At 38.9% G+C, this 20,958-nt stretch overlaps 2 protein-coding genes and 1 long non-coding RNA gene across 7 annotated transcripts in view; 2 read left to right on the forward strand and 1 right to left on the reverse strand.

Annotated features, from left to right (window-relative positions):
- mcph1 (microcephalin 1) overlaps nucleotides 1-6,283 on the forward strand; it is a 31,882-nt gene extending 25,599 nt beyond the window's left edge. For 2 of the 5 annotated variants that reach the window (XM_030441413.1, XM_030441414.1), the window contains exons 14-15: nucleotides 5,380-5,617; nucleotides 5,706-6,283. In XM_030441413.1, coding sequence (XP_030297273.1) covers nucleotides 5,380-5,617; nucleotides 5,706-5,758 — 291 coding nt within the window. In that variant the 3' untranslated portion in view covers nucleotides 5,759-6,283. Of the gene's footprint in view, nucleotides 1-25; nucleotides 3,896-5,379; nucleotides 5,618-5,705 lie in introns of those variants that run through there. The other 3 variants (XM_030441415.1, XM_030441416.1, XM_030441417.1) reach the window with 3 other exon arrangements.
- LOC115596424 (uncharacterized) lies at nucleotides 46-10,102 on the reverse strand. The gene is made up of 3 exons (XR_003986895.1): nucleotides 10,016-10,102; nucleotides 7,803-7,895; nucleotides 46-124 (listed from the first exon to the last, which is right to left on the reverse strand). It is a non-coding gene; the product is annotated as an uncharacterized LOC115596424 (long non-coding RNA).
- On the forward strand, nucleotides 8,394-20,617 carry agpat5 (1-acylglycerol-3-phosphate O-acyltransferase 5 (lysophosphatidic acid acyltransferase, epsilon)). The gene is made up of 8 exons (XM_030441456.1): nucleotides 8,394-9,265; nucleotides 9,870-9,939; nucleotides 10,034-10,149; nucleotides 10,261-10,350; nucleotides 11,088-11,178; nucleotides 12,316-12,477; nucleotides 16,114-16,237; nucleotides 18,526-20,617. Exons 1-8 carry the CDS (start codon nucleotides 9,047-9,049, stop codon nucleotides 18,749-18,751), a joined length of 1,098 nt encoding a protein of 365 aa, XP_030297316.1. The 5' UTR covers nucleotides 8,394-9,046; the 3' UTR covers nucleotides 18,752-20,617.
- Nucleotides 20,618-20,958: the final 341 nt, after the last annotated feature.

Consider the following 20,958-nt stretch of genomic DNA (forward strand, 5'->3'; position numbering starts at 1 on the left):
CCTCTCCTCTTGAACGGCCTCTCAGGATGCAGCTGTCCACCGTCGGCACACTCTGTGATAGTAGCAGTGTCCATCCCATTCATTGAAGAATGTTTCCCGGCCTACCAGAAACACACCAGCATCTCTGAATGGGAGATTCAAAGGAAGAAGACATTATTAACTCTTTCCACGCAACAACTGCCTTAGTCCCCTTCAAGATGCCAAATCAAAAGCAAAAAACAACTTCCTTTTCCTGAGACGTTTTCTGTTCTTTTTTTAGTTTGTATTTATTTGATTTTTTTAATAAGATTTTATTTAGATTTCTCAAGATAGAATGTGCGCATAAACATCAACAAAACGAAGACCAGAATATAATAATAACAATATAATAACAAAAGAGTGACGACAAACAAAACAAAGGTAGCATACAAGTACAAAAACATTTATACCATGAAATATGTTAAATGTAAATTAACATGCGCCCTCTGTCATGCACCCCATCTTGTTTCATTCTGAATCAACATCAACTACCCACTGTTCTAAGTACTGTTCTTTATATAAATTCTTCATTGTTATACACCAATTGGGTTGATTTCACAAGTTCATAATGATATAAAACAATCCAACATTCCCAGATCTTCCTTTGGGTCTCAGGGTCCATAAAGTCGGTTTTTGGTGCAACTAAAGTTGCCACTTAATGACCTCTGACCACAAGTCATCATGACTTTTTTATTTGCATCTGCTTCTGGGTAGATTTATGCAATCAAAGATTAGATGTGCTTGGCAGATCTCTGTCTGAGTCACAAGTGTAATGAGATTTGTCTGCTCTTACCCTCTCCGATCAGGAACGTTGTGGGAAAGCGGTTTGTCATTTTGTTTTCTTTTACAAAACAATGCAAAAAAGCTTTTTAATGAGTGAGGCTATGTTGTTGGATCAGTGACATTGTCAGATTTTGAATATGTGGGCTGGTTGTGGGCGTTTTCTGTCTCATGTCCCAAGCGTTTATGTCTATGCTAGCTTTAAATAGCACGACAAAAAGGAATCCCACACAGATGAGCTATTCCCCAATGAATTTCACATTTAGTGTAACTGTTAATACTGAGTGTGACTTTTAAAAGATTGATTGTTTTGCCAAATTATTGTTGACTGTGTTGTCATTTTTAATAGCTTATATTGACATTCTTTGTGAAGAACATGATTGTGTTTGTAGCTTTTTTTCTGCGGCTCAAAAAAACTGTTTTTTAGTAGAAAATTGTTTTGAAAATGAGTCATACCTCTGGCTTGTGTCACTAGAAAATCAGTGGACTGATGTGTGGGCTTCCCACAACATATAACCATACAGCCATGCACAACCTTTACCTGGCTTCATGATTAGCCTGCAAGGCACAAATGGACATTTTTTGGTGTTTTTCACTAATTGCAACATTTTCCCAACCTGACAAATTTTGCTGTCTGGTGGCTCTCTTGTCACTTTAGGGTACAGAAAGCAGGTGTCTTGTGCAGGAAGGGCACTGACACAGGAGGATGTTATGTCCTTTACTGCAAGAATGTGCCTCAATTGCAGACTCTCTCCTGTTGATTGATTCTCTTTCATTCTTTACTCACCCTGGCAGTAAAATCTTCAAAAATCTGACGGACCTCGGCCCATCTGTAACGGTGATTGGCATAACCACAATTTTAAGGTCGACTGCACCATACTACATTTTTGACAGGAAAGCCTTAGATTTGCCCTCTGCAGTTGGATAGAAACAGAATTGTAGGAAGTAGGCTGATGTAACGGCTACTGTATAAAGGAAATGCAACATATTTAAGGCACATTACCAAAGAGGAAGGACTTATCATCGTTCCAAAAAAGCTGACATATTCAGGTGTTCAGGCTGAATCACTCAGGCCGTAGATTTAATGGTAACAGTTTTGTTTTATGTTTATTTAAGTCACACTGAGCCACATCCCTGTGCGTGAATATACCACACACTAAACTGTTCTCAAACATTGTCACTTCTGCTGCACTATCATGCACATGCTTTATTTCATTAAACAGGGCTGTTAGTTTTCATTATTTCCTGCCTTGTATTGATTGTTACACAGCTGCACAAGCCGTCTGCCGGTCCGTCCTGCATCTCTGCAGATAAACGTATCTGTGTATTAGTGGCTGCAAAGATATTGATTGTGCTGCCAGAGTAAGGAAAAGGGAATTCCCATGTGAGGATTAGATAAATTGTTGCTGGCACTGTACTCTGCTACTCGTGCAACAAATTCAAGAGGGTTTATCACAGAAGGCTTGCTGCTGCTAACATCTCCATGACCCATCCTCAAGAGATTTTAAAAGAAAAACAACAAATGCAACAAACAGGCTGCAGCTCAGGGCTAGTTTACAGACAGGTTTTTTTGGTGTCATGCTTGACGGCGCTTACGTTTTATTCTAGCAAAGGGCCATCGTAAGAAACAGAGAGTTGCAGGTCATGTTGAAGGTATCCTTAATGCAGTTGTATACCAGATATGAAATTTACGCAAATCCAAACTGCTGTTGAACACACCACAGTAAGTGGATGGCTGTGTGTTTGATGACACTTAATGGAGGACCCTTGCCCATGCCTGTTTGGTCATTTGCACCGAAGGGGAAAACGATTTTCCACATTAAAGTGTGTTTACAGGTCTTGGGGTGTACGACTGCATGCGTAAAGGGTGGTTTAAAAGCATTTGTGGCTCCAGAGGAAGCCACATTTAATCTGATAAACTGCTTCCAGTGATGTTGCTCAGTAGCTGAGGTGCATTGTCGGTAATGTTTTGAAAAGTAAGAAAAATGTGTGGTATAGAAAAGGTCATATCTCTGGTTCTACTGTATCAATGGTGATCATTTGTTTTAAAACTGTCCATCTTGAGTCAGGCAGTTCTACAGTTTAATGCTCAACCATTGGACTGCTTTTCAAAACATGGTGCCTACATTACCTACAAAGCAACTTAGCCACTGAGTGACATTACTCTTATTATTGTAAGATTACATGCAGCTTCTTCTGGAGCCGCAAAAGGCCTTACACTACTGAGTTACCCTTTAAGTCCACAAATCTTGACACATATTCTCTGTATATACATTCAATACCAAATTAAATTGATCAGACAATTTTACGTGTCATGTTGTTAGAAGCAGTGTGAAATCTTGTATTTATTTGATATGTTTATCATATAAATGTATTCTATAAATATTTATTAACTCTTCTAAGCCTTGTTTGCAGATGCTTCATGTGTGTATGTGGACTTCTTTTGTTCTGTCAGCTCTCTTTTATGTTGCCTTTTTGGTGTTGGCCTGTTTTTCCCTCTCGCATAATAGACCTTTACATACGGTGTTCAATCATTCCTTTTAAAGTGCACAATGTGGGTTAATGATAACCTGACCCCGATTACTTGACGTGAAGTAAAACCTGTGTGAACATTGACAAAAGGACTAAAATGCCTTTAAGCTTTTTTTTCCCCGGTATTCAACTTAGAATAGAGCAGATTGTGGCCTTCAGTTTAGCAGCCGACCCCTGTTATCCGGCAGGCAGGCCTGTAGTGAGAGCTTCGAGCATCACTCACCAAACCCAAAAAGAAACACAACCTCAAAGACATTCACTTAGTCAGGCAAAGCTGACATCACCGTCTGTGGGCTGTTGAAATAAACCAGGCTCAGAAGATGTCATTGTAGCTCACCTTTGAGCCGCTTAATCAGTTAATGTGATTTTGATGGAATTTGTTATTACTTAAAAAATGAAAGACCAGACTGCTTTAACATTGTGTTTGATTTAGTGCTGAGTAATTTGTTGATGTTATTCTGCAGTTACAAACAGTCATACACATGTTATGTAACATTCTGCGTTGACTTAGAAATGTTTACTCATGCTAGCAAATGTTGCTATTAAAACTGGCTTTCATTCAGCATACGAGTGTCCTTCCAGGGTCTGTTTTTCATGTGCTTCTGCTCGATCACAAGCAGCCACCTACAGGCCAGTTTGGGTATTGAGCTACAGTTTCAAAGCAGGGATAAAGTTATTCATTTATCAGGCACAAAACACACAAATCAACAACAACATGATGCACATTTGCTAGATTTAGGCAAAAGACGATCCCAGGGCAGGTTGGTGTTCTGCAGGGTGACAAGTCTTTATCTCTTGTAGCATTGTTGTCATGTAAAAACCTGTGACTCACATCAGATACAGCCATCAAACGGGAAAAACATGGGCTTCACTAGAACTACAGGAGAGAATGTTTCTTGTAAACTGTAACACACAATGAATGCCAGGAAGTATGCCAATAACACGACAATGTCTCAGAGCAAACATTAACTCATTATTACACTGTTAGTGCTTAGAGCGGTGTTTTTATTTCTGACACAGTTAGACCTTTTCACAGGACTCCGTAGGTGCTTGAAAAGTACAGGTGTAAAGATTAAAGCTGATGATGGCTGAATTTATGTAGCTGCTTCAGTTCCAGGCTGCTGGTATTGTGCAGGCTGGCTCTCTGTCGCACTTGGCATACCGGGACACATAAATACAACTGAGCCATCATTAATGTGATTAGTAACACCTGTGTTCTTCCTATTGTGCCAAGTCAAAATGTCTGCTGTGACAAAACATGCCTATTGTATATTCTGTCCTAGTTGGTAACTTGCTCCAACATGCCTCCACCTGACTAGAGATAACATTAGTCAGAGTGACTGGAAACACCTGTGCAGGTTTAACTGATTCTGGATGTTAGAACTAGTAATCTTGAGCTGACTTGGTTTGAAACTGACAGGTTAAATACAAATTACAGTCAATTAATAGATAAAAGATGATTTCACAAAATTAGATTGATACTAAAAACAACTTGTGTTCACATAAAACCTTTCAGAACACAGCCAATTACAATAATAGCAGAACATATTTCAATGGGAATAAAACTGATCATTGGCAGGGAGCAGCAACTTCTTAAGTCTCAGCTGGTTGCCTAGCAACTGCTCCCAGCCAAGAAATAGTCCGACACATAACCCTCCTTAAAACAGTGAATTAATGTCTTTTCACGTCTGTTTTTGTACAGTTTCAACAAAGGAGATAGAATGTGTTAATTAGTGAACATCAGAGGAGACTTTGCCTCCAGTCTTCGTTCTGAGCTAAAGTAACGAGCTGCTGGAGGGAGCTTCATATTTAGCCTGCAGAGAATGCAGGAAAGGGTATTTCTCAAAATCTCAAATATTTCTCTAAACTTCAACAAGGCAAATGATGAAATTTTATCATGAGATTCTTTTAAAAAAAAAACTGTTGGGGAAGCAGAGCTGTTATCTGTTCTTCTGGTGTTTTTCTTGAACAGAGCAGGTGAACAGGTGTGTCATAATTGAACCTCTCTGAAATCAGTTACGGTATTTAACCATCAGTTTCTCTGCCCAGGTCTGTCGTCTCCAGAGGCACCTGTCTGCCGGGGAGCACCAGCAGGACCTGTTCCAAAGCCAGCCCGCCATGTTTGTGTCCCAGCACTCCCAGCCGCCCACTCAGAGTCTGGTGGAACTGATCCAGCTCTGTGGAGGAACTGTCTGCAAAAGCGTGCGTCAGGCGGGTATCTGCATCGGGAAGTACAGCGGCAGGAGACCAGAGGGAAGCAGGATCCTGTCTGAGCAGTGGGTGCTGGGTAAGATGCTTCCTGCTAATCGTTGTGGTAAATTCTCGGCACCTTCTTCATGTCACTTACTTCTCTTTTTTTTATGATTGTGTTTCAGATAGTATCACACATTTGAAGCAGCTGTCATACGACAACTATGACTTGGAGTGAAAGCTGTTGAATATAAATTGGTTATGGCTGTGAAGTTTAGTTTTAATAATTTTATGCCGGACAGTGCCTGTTCTCATACCATCAATTTCTGACTTGCACTGTTCCTCTTGTGAAGCTTTGTCATCGTGCTTTACAATGTGCTCAGAGGCTTTTTATAAATCCTCTTAAAAATTCCCTTTTTAAAGACATTTAGTCCCAGTTTACCATGGAAACCATTCAACAATGGTCTAAGTTACTGTGAAACGTGGAAATCTGCTTTGACAGAGTGTATGTGCTATCCTTTATTATTATTTGCATTGTTTTTGTTTCATATTGTAGTAAGCACTACTGCATAACAATGTGATGTAATTATCTCATTATAAGACATGAGTTTGAGCTAGATAGTTTTACTTTTATATCTCTTTTATACGATTTTAAAAATACTTGCTGAGCCAGTTCAACACTCTAATGGAGATGAAATACTGTGTCCTTTATACAAATGTTTTGGTATGTCATTGTTAATAAACGCTTTTTAAAAAACGTTAATTGTGCTTTTGTTCATTTTCTGTGAAGTGACAAGCTGTATAAGAGTAAAGCTCACTTTAATCACTTTATCATCATCAGTAATCAGTACTTATCAGTTTTCTGGGTTTTATTATTATTAACTGTGATGAGTTCAATGTAACTGTACGATTTTTTATTTTTTTTTACAATCACGGTATGATTGGTTTAGCACCCTTTTGAGAATGACGGCTTGATTTTGAAAAAGGACGAAGACGTTTTGTTGTGATGGATCAATCTGTTGAAGTGCTGTTGGGGTCCACTCAGCAGTGTCACTGGGTGACAGACAACTGATGAACAAGCTGATGTATCACAGTTTGCACTCACATTTGTCAGTCATGTTCAAGCAGCAGAGATGGAAAGCCGCTAGTTTACTCAAATACTATGATACTTACTTGAGAGTCTCATACACCGCAGTTTCTATTATAAAGTACTGAATATATGCAAGATGTGTTGTTTGATATTGTATGTTAACATATAAAACTACTAAACAGCAATTGTATTGTATTTTATTTACACACATAAGATTACATAAAATCAGATAATTAAAAGATAAGAGTTGTATCAGGAGAGGTCAAGAAGCCATCAGAACTCCCTTTAAGAAAGAAAACCCAATAAAATATGTGTTATAATGTTTGGGAAAATACAATAAAAACTAAAGAATGATCGAATAAAAACATAAATAATGAATACAAGGAAAAATGAATATAGAATAAAAATAAATTACATACAGACTTCATGGATTAAACTGGAGAGAGGTGGGGGCAGCTGTAGCTCAGTAGGTACTCGGGAAGTTGCTGGTTCAAATCCCCTGCTCCCCCTGCCACATGTCAAAGCATTCTTGAGCAAAATACTGAACCCCAAATTGCTTCTGATGGGCAGTTGGGACCTCTGCCATCAGTCTATGAATGTGTGTGAATGTGACAAGTGTTGTAAAAAGCACTGAGCGGTCAGGAGACTTGAAAAGCGCTGTAGAAATGCAAGTCCATTTATATGTGATGACAGTTTCGTTTTAGTATTCGACATTTGTGCACTATGATATACATGTTCTTGGATATAGTTATTGATATTTGCAAAGTAAATCGACATTTTTATTTGTAGCTGTTATGTGGCTCCTTGTCTGTGCTCCCAACTTTTTGAGTAAAATCACACACACACGAAAAGCACACTAGTCCTTTGCAGTAACACCTAAAAAGAGTCACAAACTGCAATCGAACCATCCTTGTTCATCAGTAGGCCAAATCCAGTAAAGACTTTTATTTCTGTTATTTTTCTGTGATATTACTAATAGCATACTAAGCTACAACCCCTGTGATCTCCACACCTGCACTACAAAAGATTACTGAATCATATCTAGTCCACTTTTCATAAAATATGAAACTGGAATTTATTTATTTGAATTATGCACCGCAGGTATTAAGGTTCAAACCAGGTTAATTAATTATTTTGCAAAAGGACTGGTAAGTAAGACTTTAGATAAAGAAATTAGTAATCATCTACTCACCCTCATGAATTCAAAAGTCAGGCGAAGTTTTGTAGTCCTCAAAACATTTCTGGGGCTTCACAGCAAACAGCATTGGAGGATTCTCCTGATGAACTGAAGTAGATGTGGACAAAAAAGATTGAGGGTACAAATATTATCTTTTCAAATCAATTTGACTTGGGTTACGTTGGACGAGTTGTATGGAGCCATTTTCTGTTTTTTTTTTTTCACGTTTTAAAACCGGCCCCATCTACTTCCGTTGTTTAGGAGAATGCTGCATCACTGTCTTGTTGTGAAGCTCCAGAAATATTTTGTGGACAATGAAACTTCCTCCAACTTCAGGGTGAGCAGATAATGAATGAATTTTCATTTTTGGGGTGAATTTTTCATTAAGACGGTTCTATCGTGTTTGAGATTAATGTTTTTGTATATTGTCCCTGACAAATAAATGTAAGAAAATAAAAAATGTTATTTGTGGAAACTTGTTTGAAAATGTCGAGTTAATCAGGAAATAGTGTAATAGTCCTTTAATGTTGGAGCATATGGCACTCATGGTGCGCTGCCGCCCATTGGTTGCGGTCCTCTACGTCACTTGACCAATGGGCTTCGTCGATGTTACGGGGTGTCATTACGTAGTAGGGAGGCGTGTGTGACATTTGCTGCAAGGAGCTAGTTTACGAACAGCTAGCTGGATAAAGATGAAGAACTACGACAGGAAATAGAAAATATTTTGCCTTTTAACAACTGAGTTGACGTTTGCGTAACACTTTGTCATCGCAGCCACGTTAGATAGGACATTTTACGTCAAATGTAGCGTTTGTTAAAACTTCCTGTCTGGTTAAACACGTTAAATAGTCTGCTAACGCTTTCTTTTAACTTGCACTGTAAATGTTCGGAGTTCGGTTTGAGGTTGTGCTCTGCTTTGCTCTTCTGAGATGTTGATACTAGTTAGATAGCTGCTGTTAATTTTTGATTTTGTCTTGCAGCATGGGTGAACGTTAATGCCTAAGCCGACTCGGCTAACTGCGGTTTGCACACAAGGTTAAAATTAGCTTTAGCAAGCTAGCTCCTCACTCCGCTCTTGCTTGCTGCAGCTGCTTCCTCACTTTCTTATGCTGACTTGTCAGGGCAGGTGTGTTGAAAGTAGGCCAGGTGTGCTGTGGGATAGATAGGGTGCACTGTCGTTAATAACAGTGCTTAGTACTGAGACCTACGGTCTGCTTTCAGGGATTTTTTGTTACTTTAGTTGAGCCTGAGGTAGGATCATGCTGCTCTCCTTGGTTGTGCACACATATTCGCTGCGGTACTGGTTGCCAGCCACCATCATGCTGGGGACAGCCCCGGCTTATCTGCTGTCATGGGGGGCATGGCGCTTACTTTCTACTGTCCTACCAACGAGAGTGTATCACAAGCTGGACGACCGGTTGTACTGCATCTACCAGAGTATGGTCCTCTTCTTCTTTGAAAACTACACAGGAGTCGAGGTGAGTGGTCCCTCAATTACTGCATGTAAAGTCTCAGTACATCTGATCGTTAAAGTGGAAAACAGAAGTTGATGGGGTGCTTATTAGGGGGAACCTGCAGGCTCTGAACTTGCAGTTGGCTACCTAAAATAAAATACTCCTGAAATAAACAAAAAAGCAGATGGAGCCAGACACAAGCTCCTAAACAAGATCTTGTAGAACTAGGTGCATGTCTAGAAAGTCTGCATTCTTCTGCCCTTTTGTTGGCACTCCTCACACAGCTGGTATGTTTGGACGTTAGGGTGTGCACAAAAGCAACAGTGATAGGTTTGTAGCTGGTCCACCTTTGTCTCGGATATGATTTGTGTGATAAAACTGCCCGCCATGAGTAGATTGGAAGGGACCTTTTCATTAAATCCTCTTGGGCTTACTGAAAAGCTGCAGTCCACGATGGTTTAGCTTTTGTGAAAATGAGCAAAATCCATCTGTACTGGAGCTAAATCCCTGATGCAGTTGAATGTGTAATATGTAAAAATAAAAAATAAAAGGAATCATAATCTCATTGTTGAATAATTTTGCAAACTCACACGGCATCTGCAACATCTTTAACCTGCTTTCTCTCTAGGTTGTTATATATGGAGATATACCAAAGAACAAAGAGAATGTGATCTACCTGTCCAATCACCAATGTACAGGTAAAACATTTGTACATCCTGCTGTGAAATCTTATTCTCATGCAAAACTTAGATTGAGCGAATATCTAATCCTTACCAATGGCTTTCCTGGTAGCTGACTGGATCATCGCCGACATGCTCGCCATCAGGCAGAGTGCTCTTGGTCACGTCAGATACGTCCTTAAAGATGGACTCAAGTGGCTCCCGCTATACGGATGGTATTTCTCTCAGGTAATGCAACTCTGTGAGTATTTGAATGTTGTTTTGTAAAGTGCAGATGTGAATTAAGGCTCAATCAAAGTTTGGCACTGCTGTTGTCATCAGATTATATTTCTCTTTTAGCATGGAGGAACTTACGTGAAGCGAAGTGCGAAGTTCAATGAAAAGGCGATGAAGAAGAAGCTCCTCACTCAAACTCAATGTGGAGCACCGGTAAGTAATGCTTTCAAACACGAACTTATAAGACAGATATTATCTTCACACTAGGTTTCGACAGGTTTTCCTAATCATTGCAAGCTTGCTTTTAAACTTTCACCCATTAAACTGCAGATCTTTCTGCAATAATCTCCTCAAATTCAGTATTCCAAAAATTCCTTCTTAACCTCCCTGTAATTAGGATGTTGATGTGCATAGTTTCGCACAGTGCAGGAAGGTTCACCAGCAGTGTGTGTTATTGTGTTTAAAGGGCTTGTTTAAAGCTTGTTTTTAATCACTTTTTTGGATTTAGCTGAGGGGGATTAGAGAGAGAGAGAGAGAGAGAGAGAGAGAGAGAGAGAGAGTGTGTGTGTGTGTGTGTGTGTGTGTGTGTGTGTGTGTGTGTGTGTGTGTGTGTGTGTGTGTCTGGGATGTACATTATTTATTTGTGCTAAAGTACATTTTTAGAAGGCTACAACTTCTTGGTAATTATTAAATCTGTATAAACCAGAGTGGCATCACAGTGTAATGGGCAAAAAAGGGGATACCAAAAAAAGTGAGTTTTTAGTTCAGTTGTAATCCCAACTAACTTAAGTGTTGTTTAGAACAACTTCTCATTATCAATTCTTCACAGTGTTAAGTTTCCTTGTTACTCGCTCAACAAATCCTCTAAATGTAAAAAATTCCATTTTGGCCGTTGCAATAAGAACCAACTCTGAAGACTCTTTCATCTCACGTGTTTTTTCTCCCCACAGATGTACCTTGTCATTTTCCCAGAAGGAACTCGGTATAATCCAGAGCTCAAGAATGTTATCGCTGACAGTCAGGCTTTTGCTTCGAAAGAAGGTACTGGCATGACGATAGCTACCATTTACTGCTGTACTGCTGCATACTAATTCAGCTCGGCCCACTCATTCTGTGAAACAGCTGACTAAGTTTTGTTGTGTGACCTGTGATCGCCAGTGCAAGCTACAGTTTGACCAATGAGTATCATGTGCATTCAAATTTATAAAACCTTTGATTTTAAGGTTACATTTTTGGTTTGAAATTGTGCATGATTGGCATCGTATATTCAAGTTCAGATCTGCACAACAAAGTGAAATTTGTATAAAAAAAACAGAAGAGCATTTCTTGATAATACAGCCTCAAAACTCACTAAACTATATTTTTTAAAAAAAATTTCAACTTCAATTTTTTTTTCAACTTTATTAATTGATATTGTCATTGGATTGGACATTGCTGGTGTGTTGCCAGGAATTGCTCAGCTTCCACCTTAACAGCTCATTAAATATTCTAGCTAGTGTTGGCTCAAAGTTTTGAGCAATAAAAGGGCTTGCTGCTTACAGATGATAGAGAATTTATGACTCACTCACAGAACTGAAAAGAATGTGCTTGAAGGAGATGCCTCTTCTAGTTTAGTCTTGCAGCATGAAGTGAAAGTAACACATTTTTAATGCTGTTTATATTTAACCGTGATGTATTTTTCAGTGTCGCTTTAACATTTCACAGATATATAAACATGTTGCATCAACATGATATGATTCTATTGTGCAGTGTGGCGTTAAGGTCAGCTCACAAACTGCATCTATTCTGCAGAGATTAAGCCTATCTCTCGACCACAGCGCTCAATATCACCTTCCCCCATTAATCCAAATAAATCTCTCTGGAGCGCCGACATGTGCACATGACATTATCTGCTATTAGTGAGGTATTAACAGTGGAGGACGGCGCCACACCGACAACAGACTACGCAGTAACTGACCCAAACACAAGCTTTCACATAGAATTACTGTGTTTTTATGTGATACTTTTCTAATATCCATGTTCATTTCTTTAGATTTAAAGTATTTCAAGGGCCACCAGGATGTTTGACAGAACTTTTATTGTGTAGGCTCGTATGTTCAATGTCCAAACTGTTAATCTACCCATCACATAATCTGTTTAGATAAAAAATTTATGAGTTTTATTGTGTCCTCTATGTAGGATTGGCTATTCTGAGGCACACACTCACACCCAGAATGAAGGCGTCCCACATAGCTCTCGAGACGATGAGGGGCCACCTGGATGCTGTGTATGACATCACCGTGGCCTACGAGGGAACACTGAAAACCGCCGGTCAAAGAAAACCGGCACCATCGATGCCAGGTAAGCAGACCTGCTTAGGAATCTCAATGAAACAGGAAGAAGACTGAGACATTTGACCTTCAATGACTTCCTCTGTGCAAACCCACTGGATCTTTTAAGGTTTAAACTCATACAGGACACATGCAGCTGGAATACATTTGGAAATTTAAGCTCACCTCCAGGGAGGGGACTCAATTAAAGCCAACAAGGTAGAAGAAGAGTAGAGACAGAGAGAGCGAGGCAGCAGCTTTGTTTTACGTGTTCTTTCAATTAGGCCCGATCCCAATGTCCACCCTCACAGACTCACTGAGTTTGAGGTGTGTTCCACAAGGATTTGGAGCTGTCACACTGTCAAATTGTCAAGTACGCGACTGCTTTCTCTCGGACATTTTGGGTCCTTAATGGCCACTATATGCCTAATGCTGTCGCATTCCTATTTATACCATTTCGGCCTCTTGCAGCCTCTTTCAGTTGACGTCACCTCGTAAGTGTTTGACTAAGTCCATGAAGGCTCAGGGTCTAAAGCCCTTAGGGGGGCATTGAAATTGTGCCTAAATTTCACCACGAGACTCCAGAACGATTCTGTTTTGCCCAGTCATGGCTCCATTCCTGTTGATCTATCCTCATTAATGGACAGTAATGTGGTGAGACCAACTTGTTGTTATCCCATTTGCTGCCTTAGAACCCATTTATTCTTGCTATTACAATGCAATCTATTTCCAGATATCCTATGTGGGTGAGGAAACATGCTTGTTAATGCAGGGTGTAAAAGCACAGAGGGCATATTGTGATCTGAACAGAATCGTACCGCCTGAAGGTAGTCTGGCTGTCGTTGCAATCAAATCTCAGCTAAATGTAAATGCAGTCTGTAAAGATATAACCAGGGTTCCTTCAAACAAATTGTTAAACACGTTGACATTGTTCATTAAAAGTGCTTGAATTTTTACTTAACATTAGGAAATAGATTAGGGTTGAGATAAGGTAACTAACCCAACCCTAACATAGCCTAACCCATTTACAAATTTTGGGTAAAAAAGTATTTATATCATAAGTACTTTAATAGTATATTTGTATATATTTATTGAAATATTCAATTTAAGCACTTTTAATGACCAATGTCTATGCTGAGGCTTGTGATCCCTATATAATTCTCTCCTCACAAAAACAATTGAAAATTGAATGATACCTTTCCAAAGCATTGCTTCCTTTGACTCTCTCTGTGTGCCACGCTTGTTGATAAATCTGGCAGCCCTGCAAAGCAAATTTGCATATTGAGGTTCAATCCCAGAGCTGCCAGAATCAACAAGAACGAAAATTATCAGTGCAACCTTCCCACATGCCGGCCTCACAAAAATGAAACCTGATTATAGTAATGGAAAATACATGTCAATAACAGTTAATAAAGCTAATAAAGCTCAGGATCAGTTTTTAACGCCACATATAAACACAGTAACAGACCGTCAGCTATAGCAGCTGCAGCCTGCCTTTATTTTCTGTTAATCGGTCTATTCATAGATGCACAGGCATTGTCTGAATGTATTGTAACAACCTTGCAACGTTGTGCCCACCCTCTCTCAGTAATTAATCACACAGCAAACATTACCTATTAACAGCCACGTCTTCCTGTAAACAGCATGACTGTGTGTTTTGACATTTTTGATTATTCCGTGTTCCCAGTTGTTCTACAAGCACCGTTTTGAATGTTTGAAAAAACATCCCGTTTCATTCAGGAATAAACATCAATGTGTTTCTTGCAAACAGAACAGAGAGAACAGAAAAGCATTCTTCTCATCACGCACTTCCTGGTCCCATGTGGTGAAGGTGACTTTAGTCATGTCACAGGGAGGTGGCAGTGACTCGAGGCTGGGTTCACACTGCAGCTACAAGAGTCTGATTCTTTTTGGTATACCCTTTAAACTTGCTGTTAATTGCAATAAAGGAAAGTAGCTTAAAATAGCTTGACGTTTCAGTGCCACAGCTCCAAATTGTCGCTTTTGAAAAAATGTTCGGACACAATCAAATTATTGAATATATGAAAGTATACTGCACAACCACAAAACCCCAGTATATTTCCCTGAAGGTTATACTTCACACATTCTACATTCATACCTTTTGTAAATGCAGTAATTGATCAATCATCTCTAACTGGGACAGCTCAAACATGTCATTTTTGTGGCCGAGGGAGGAAAAATATATTGGTATTTTGTCATTTTTGCGATTTTTATAAATGAAACTCTTTGGCTCAGCTTTGCTTGTTATTATTTTTACTTTTGATCATGCTTTTCTCTAGCAACGTTATTAGACTTGAGATGAACTCATCTACAATTGGCTACTAGATAATATTCGCTTTTTGAATTGTAATTTGATATGAGAACCGATACATTTTGTCATTCACTTTCCTGCTAGTTGAGAATTTGATGCATAACAAGTCATCAACAGTTAAGGGCCTTTAATGACACTAAATGTGCTCCCTGCACCCCCCCCGGCACTGGTTGGTATCCCCCCTTATATCCAGACAACTTAAACAGCGGTGGGCTATTCTGGAGAATGATAGGTGATTGTTGAGTCTCAGCCCCAGATTTTCAAATATCGAAAAATGTGACTCTTAAACAATAGCGTATTGGGCCAAACAAAAGCGTCAGTAATCAGCTTAACTATAGTTTATTAAAGGGATTATATGAGGAGGTGTTGTTGGTCGCTATGAAACAACACTTGATTTCCTTCAACAACACACATGACCTGCAGTGAATGCTCAGCTTTCTTTCAGGAGATTGATTTATGAAATTCTTTTATGAGTGTTAATGTGTCTTGATGCCAAACACTTGTCTGGAGTCTGAGGAGTTGAAAACAGCACTTCACCTCCTCAATGTACGCGGAAGGAAGGTGGCCTTTTCATCCAAGACTGACTCTGGCTTTTTCATGTGTGTCCCTGCAACATTACATGCCTGTGTGTCTCTCCTCTTGAGCCTTCAACCACACTATCCGGCTTTCATCGAGTTGTCAGTGTCTATTAAACTGGCACATTTTGTGTCTGAAGGTCAATTTGAAGCAGCACAGCAGCTAACTGAAAGTGCTCTCTCGACCAGAGAAGCAATCTTTCGCTGCTGACTTCGATCGGGTTTCCTCTTTTGGCCGCAGAGCCAAGTTTCCTGATAATATTGCATGTTGTGGAAACAGGAACTTGAAGGTCTCTGGGGATACGCATGTAGCCTTGAGCGTTCACACTTGTTACATTTTTATGTCTGACCTTCTCAGACACTTTGGTTTTCTTTCTTTACTCACTGCTCTGACACTGAAAAGGTTTGGTTTGGGAACATTGATTTCGTAATGTTAAAACTGATCTGAGGGTTTTTATCCTATCGAACAAATAAAAAATATTCAATTTAAACTGATTTGGGATATTAAACTGGTTTTGACTGACTGACATATTTGACCTGATGTGCTTCGTCAGTCTGAGAATCTAACCAGTTTGACCGCCATGCTGCTTTACCGGTCTTTCCTCTGTTGAATCAAAGGGACTTGGCGTCAGAGTGTCAGAGCTGCTCCACTCCATCATTGTCACCTCGTGTTGATTTTAAAAAAGCTTACTGTACGTGCCGTTGTGCTGAAAGGCTTTTCCTGTTTTTGTTTAGTCTCTTTATTTTTTGTGTTTGACAGAATTCCTGTGCAAAGAATGTCCCCGCGTCCACATACACTTCGACCGTGTGGACATAAAGGAAATTCCTCCAGAGCCAGTGTTTTTCCGCAGGTGGCTGCACGAGCGCTTCGAAATCAAGGACCGGTAAGTGTGCGTGGGTGGAACAATTCATCATGTCGAAATTGCATGTTATTCAATCAATATGTAAACTGTCGTGAGATGTCTTTTGTTTTTGTTTTTATGTTTTGCTTCCTTACAGCTCCACTCGTAGGGAGAGTTAGATATGTATCTTAGCGTCTGTATGAGCTGGAAATAATACGTCTAGTTGATGTTCTGCTGAAGTGTGAAAAAGGTCAGGGAAATGCTTGAATTCAAATACACTCCTTAACTTAATCTGGAGGCTCACCTACGAAATAGCTCATCAAAAATCTTTAGGTGTTTGAAATGAGATGATCCCAAGCTTGTGTGTTTGTTGTCTCCCGGTGTCGAAATGAGCAAAAATGTTATTTTCATGATCAAAACATACAATCAATATAAAAGCTGGCAAAACAAAGAAACGGTATATACAAACTGCTGTGGGTATAAAGGGATTCTGTGAACTTTATTTTTCACAATTGCATTTGTTGTTACAATTTAGATGTCATTGCAAAGGCTTCAATAATCTGGAACTCTTTTGGTTTAGGTACCTTGAAAGTCCTTGAATTTCTTGATTCTCCCCTTGAGTAATAACCAGTGGTGCTCAAACTGGGCGAAAAAATGTGAACCTTCTCTAAATAAATAAATGAATCCTATTCATGTTGGAACAATGACCAAACAAAAGCGCCTTAATGCTGTAAAAGAATAGGAATTCAGGTTTGCAAGATTTATTGCAACCAAAATATGGGTCTATCTTGCTTTGTACCAAAGCCTTTTGTCTCAATGAGGGCCGTCAGGATATCAGATTTTTACCACACAATTATCGTGGCCAAGGGAATTAACAATAGCGATTATAATAACATGCTTCCAATCAAATCTGTCTGGAACTCTGTGTTCTGTCTCTTTTTTTGGCAAATGCATTACCTTCAAAATATGAGTGTAGGGAAATGGAGAGAGTCTGTAAACATAACTGTAAAAAAAAAAAAAAAATTAAAAATGAAAAGGCATCCAGATGAACTTGTAACCAAAAGATGCACAAGGCTAAAAATGTTCTGTGGTTGGAGCTTCTCAAATTTGAATATTTGTTTGCGTTTGGGACAAACCATTTGAATAAGTCATCTTAGACTTTCATTGGCAGTTTCTACCATTTTCTGGCATTAAAATCAGACGATAACATACGATAATCCTTTTATCAGTTGCACATTATGGAAATGTATGTTGTAACAGTAGTAAGATGTAAGCAAAAAAGAGATGAGAATCAATAAAAATCAATACATATGAGTTAAAAAAGCTAAATCTGAAAAAGTGACGACAATATAAACAAAAAAAACAAACTCAACAGTTGAGTTCTCCATTGCACATAGGATTATTGAAATTGCACAGCTGATTTTATCACCTAAATCACAAAATTATGACAGTATGAGATTGAAATTGCACGGTTGGTACTGGTTAGTATTACAGTCAGTCAGTACTGATGCGTGTGTGTGATCTACTGGGAGCAAAGCTGGTTGTAAACTCTGAGCAGCAGATAGGAAATGCCTGCGATATCACTCCTACTGGTTGATGGATAAAGAAAATTGATATTTATTTTTTTTTTTTTATTCATTCATATGCACAATGATAAAAAAACAGAATCATACTTCATAATACAAAGGCAAATATTTGTGCAGGAGAGGAAAAGAAGCCCAAAGGGCTTATATAAAATCCTCCTCCTCAATACAAAATCACTAAAACAGATTAACTAATAAAAAAGAAACGAAGAAAAAAAGCAAAAAAGGGAAAGAAACAAAGAAAAGACACAATAAACAAATAAACATGGAGTGAAAAATATCCATTAAATTACAAATTCAGTTCAGTTATACTAGACATGAGTATTATTTTGCCTGGTTAGAAAATACCTCACCAGACTAGTCCTAAACATTTTGTAGGATGATATAAGCTTAAGAGGCCTATCTAAAGAGTTCCAGAGTCGGGGTCGGATAATGAAAATGATAATTAATTGCTACCCTAAAATCTGTTTACATAACAGAAAAAGTCCAGAAAGGGTCGTATAGACTTTGAAATAATAGCTGTTGTCTCAAAAATATTTGGATATAGAGAGTTAGAAAGATTTACAACAAAAACTGCCACACTGTGATTCAGTGGCAGGATTTGTGCTGTAACTGCTGTAAAAAATCCTGATGTGAACTTTCGTCAGACAGGTTTTTGTTTTGTTCCACTTGGCAGTTTCTTTTTCTAGTTCTCGTGCATTTCTAAGACGGGCTGAATTCCTGAGAGAGTTATCTGTCTTTTCACAGGCTGCTGACGGATTTCTACGAGTCGGAGGATGCAGACAAAATATGCAAGTTCCCAGGGGAAGGCAAGCCGTCTCCTCTGAACCTCTCTAAAACCCTCCCATCAGTGGTTATCTTGGGGGGACTGACACTGCCGTTGCTTCTGACGGAGAACGGCAGGAAACTGTACGTGAGAACCTGGGTGTACGGGACGCTGCTGGGCTGGCTGTGGGTGAATGTTTTTCCTTAACGAACAGCGGGCGGAGGCTGCCACGGTGAGACGCACAAAAGACACGGAGAAATGGTGCCATTTACCTGTAACTGATCAACACCAGGTGTGTTCCAGATGCAGAGCAGCGTCTGATCAGAGGCTCAGAGATTTATCCCACTTCTGGCTCACTGTTGACCTCAAGCTGAAAGCTGAACGGAGATGCAGAGAAATGTTAAGCTTTTTGTGCTACTTGTTCCCTCGTGTTATTTGGATTTGCAGCCTGAAATGAAGAGAAAACGTGAGTGGATTTGTTGAAAAGTATTAGATTTATCAAAAATACCCCTTGATCATTATTATTATTGAATAAAAATAGCTATATACTTCGCTTAAAATATTGCCCCCTTCATCAGATTTAGCAAAAAATTGTGTTCTTGCATGCTTACTTTCCCATCAAGCATTGGCCAGCGTTAAAGCTCTTATATCACATTTATTTTTAAAAACTCAAAACATAATGATCATGGTCAGCTACTCCGTGTAACTGACACAGTATAGTCATGATAGATCTCTAATAATTAATTGCACTGACTTGTTGACATTGGTTGTAATGTGTTATTTATGTCAAGTCTCATGTCAGGAGGATTATTATGCACTTTGCTCGTGTGAAGTGATATTTTTTTTTTTTTTTTACATCAGTAGAATAAAATTCATAGCTTGCATTCCTCTTTAAGCATGACACCAGCCATTTTATTTACCATAATTATTCATACTTACATCACTTTTCTGAAAATGAATGTAGCCCTTGTTCATTTATGCAACTATGAAAGAGTAAACATCTTTTAATTTACAACGCCAAGATTCTGATTTTACTGATTTTGATATCCTTAAAGAGAAACAGTCTACATTTTCTTTGTCTCTGATGTTGCCACAGCTCGTATGGAGGAATGCATGTTAACAATGATAATGTTCTACCAGTGTAAAATATCACTTTAATGTTAAAAATGTCGGTCATTGCCAAAATCTGGTGTGTTTGCCATGATGTTCTACATGTTTTAAGTTGAGCAATACTTGTTTTAATGCCAGCCCGGATGACAACGAAGCAACTTAATGTCTTTTTCATCTTTCTTTGGCCTTTATAGATTCTGATTAAATTTTTTATAATGGTTCCATAACTTTTATATGCATATTTACTTTGAATACCATGCTACGGCTTTCATGAAAGTATTTACCTAGCAAAAAGCCGACAAAGCCATGTTAACAGTATATCACAGGTTCCTGTGCACTCAAAGCCATTTGTATTATAACTGTCACTGTATTGTGAAAAGCACTGTATGTCCATTGTTGTTGTTTACTGTAATGAAACCATTGCATTTTCCACAAGTCACTTTACATGTTTGCTGTCTTGTCTTCCTCTAAATTTAGTCTTTTGATATGTTTTCCTCATGTCGATGGTACAGTAAATTTCATGGTTTTTACATGTTGCTCCAATACCTCACTTGAATAATCCTTCCTTGTTCTTAAATGACCCTTGTCAGACATTTTATAGTCATTTTTATCCTGACAAGATCAGACTGTAACTCATCAGGAAAATCTATGTAGACCGTATTTGAAATGCCAACGGATTTTTGGAAATGTGTGCCTTCTCTTTGGAGGAGCTGGTCCTCAGCCCTCTCACAGAGGGCCACAGTGGCTCTTTTCCACCAGGTGACTGCATGGAGGCGCTCTGCGGGAGCTGCTGCTCACTGCAGCATGTGGTCACATTGTCTACAATTCATAGTGGCTTATTTTGCTCTAAGAATGCATTGATTTACACTTTTTGAGGACTATTATTAAATGATGAAACCTTTAATGTGTGTAAGTTCTGGAAATGAGGGTCACAGTGAAATAAAGTGGTTTTCTTTGGGGAGAGTTGAGTTTTCTGTCTGTTGTCTCACAGTCCTGAACACATGAAACAAGCACCCACTGGTCCCCCGTGCAGGAACAATGTAGACTGAGTTAAACCTGCTAACCCAAAGTGCCATTATTGTAATGCACGATCAGATCAAATGAAACATTTTGGATGCATTATACACAATTTCAGGTTTTACTTAAATTCAGTCTGAACTTTTTTTCATGTTGACAAAAGACATGATTAAATCAAGAATTTTGACGGAAGTCCTGCAGGTCTAAGGGCTTAAATTGCCAGAGGACACAGATGATGGTCACAAATAAATTTGTTGTTGTGTCCATATCAATCACCCACCTCCACA

This window comes from Sparus aurata, chromosome 15 (genome assembly GCF_900880675.1).
Source record: "Sparus aurata chromosome 15, fSpaAur1.1, whole genome shotgun sequence".
In the NCBI taxonomy this organism is placed as follows: Eukaryota; Metazoa; Chordata; class Actinopteri; order Spariformes; family Sparidae; genus Sparus; species Sparus aurata.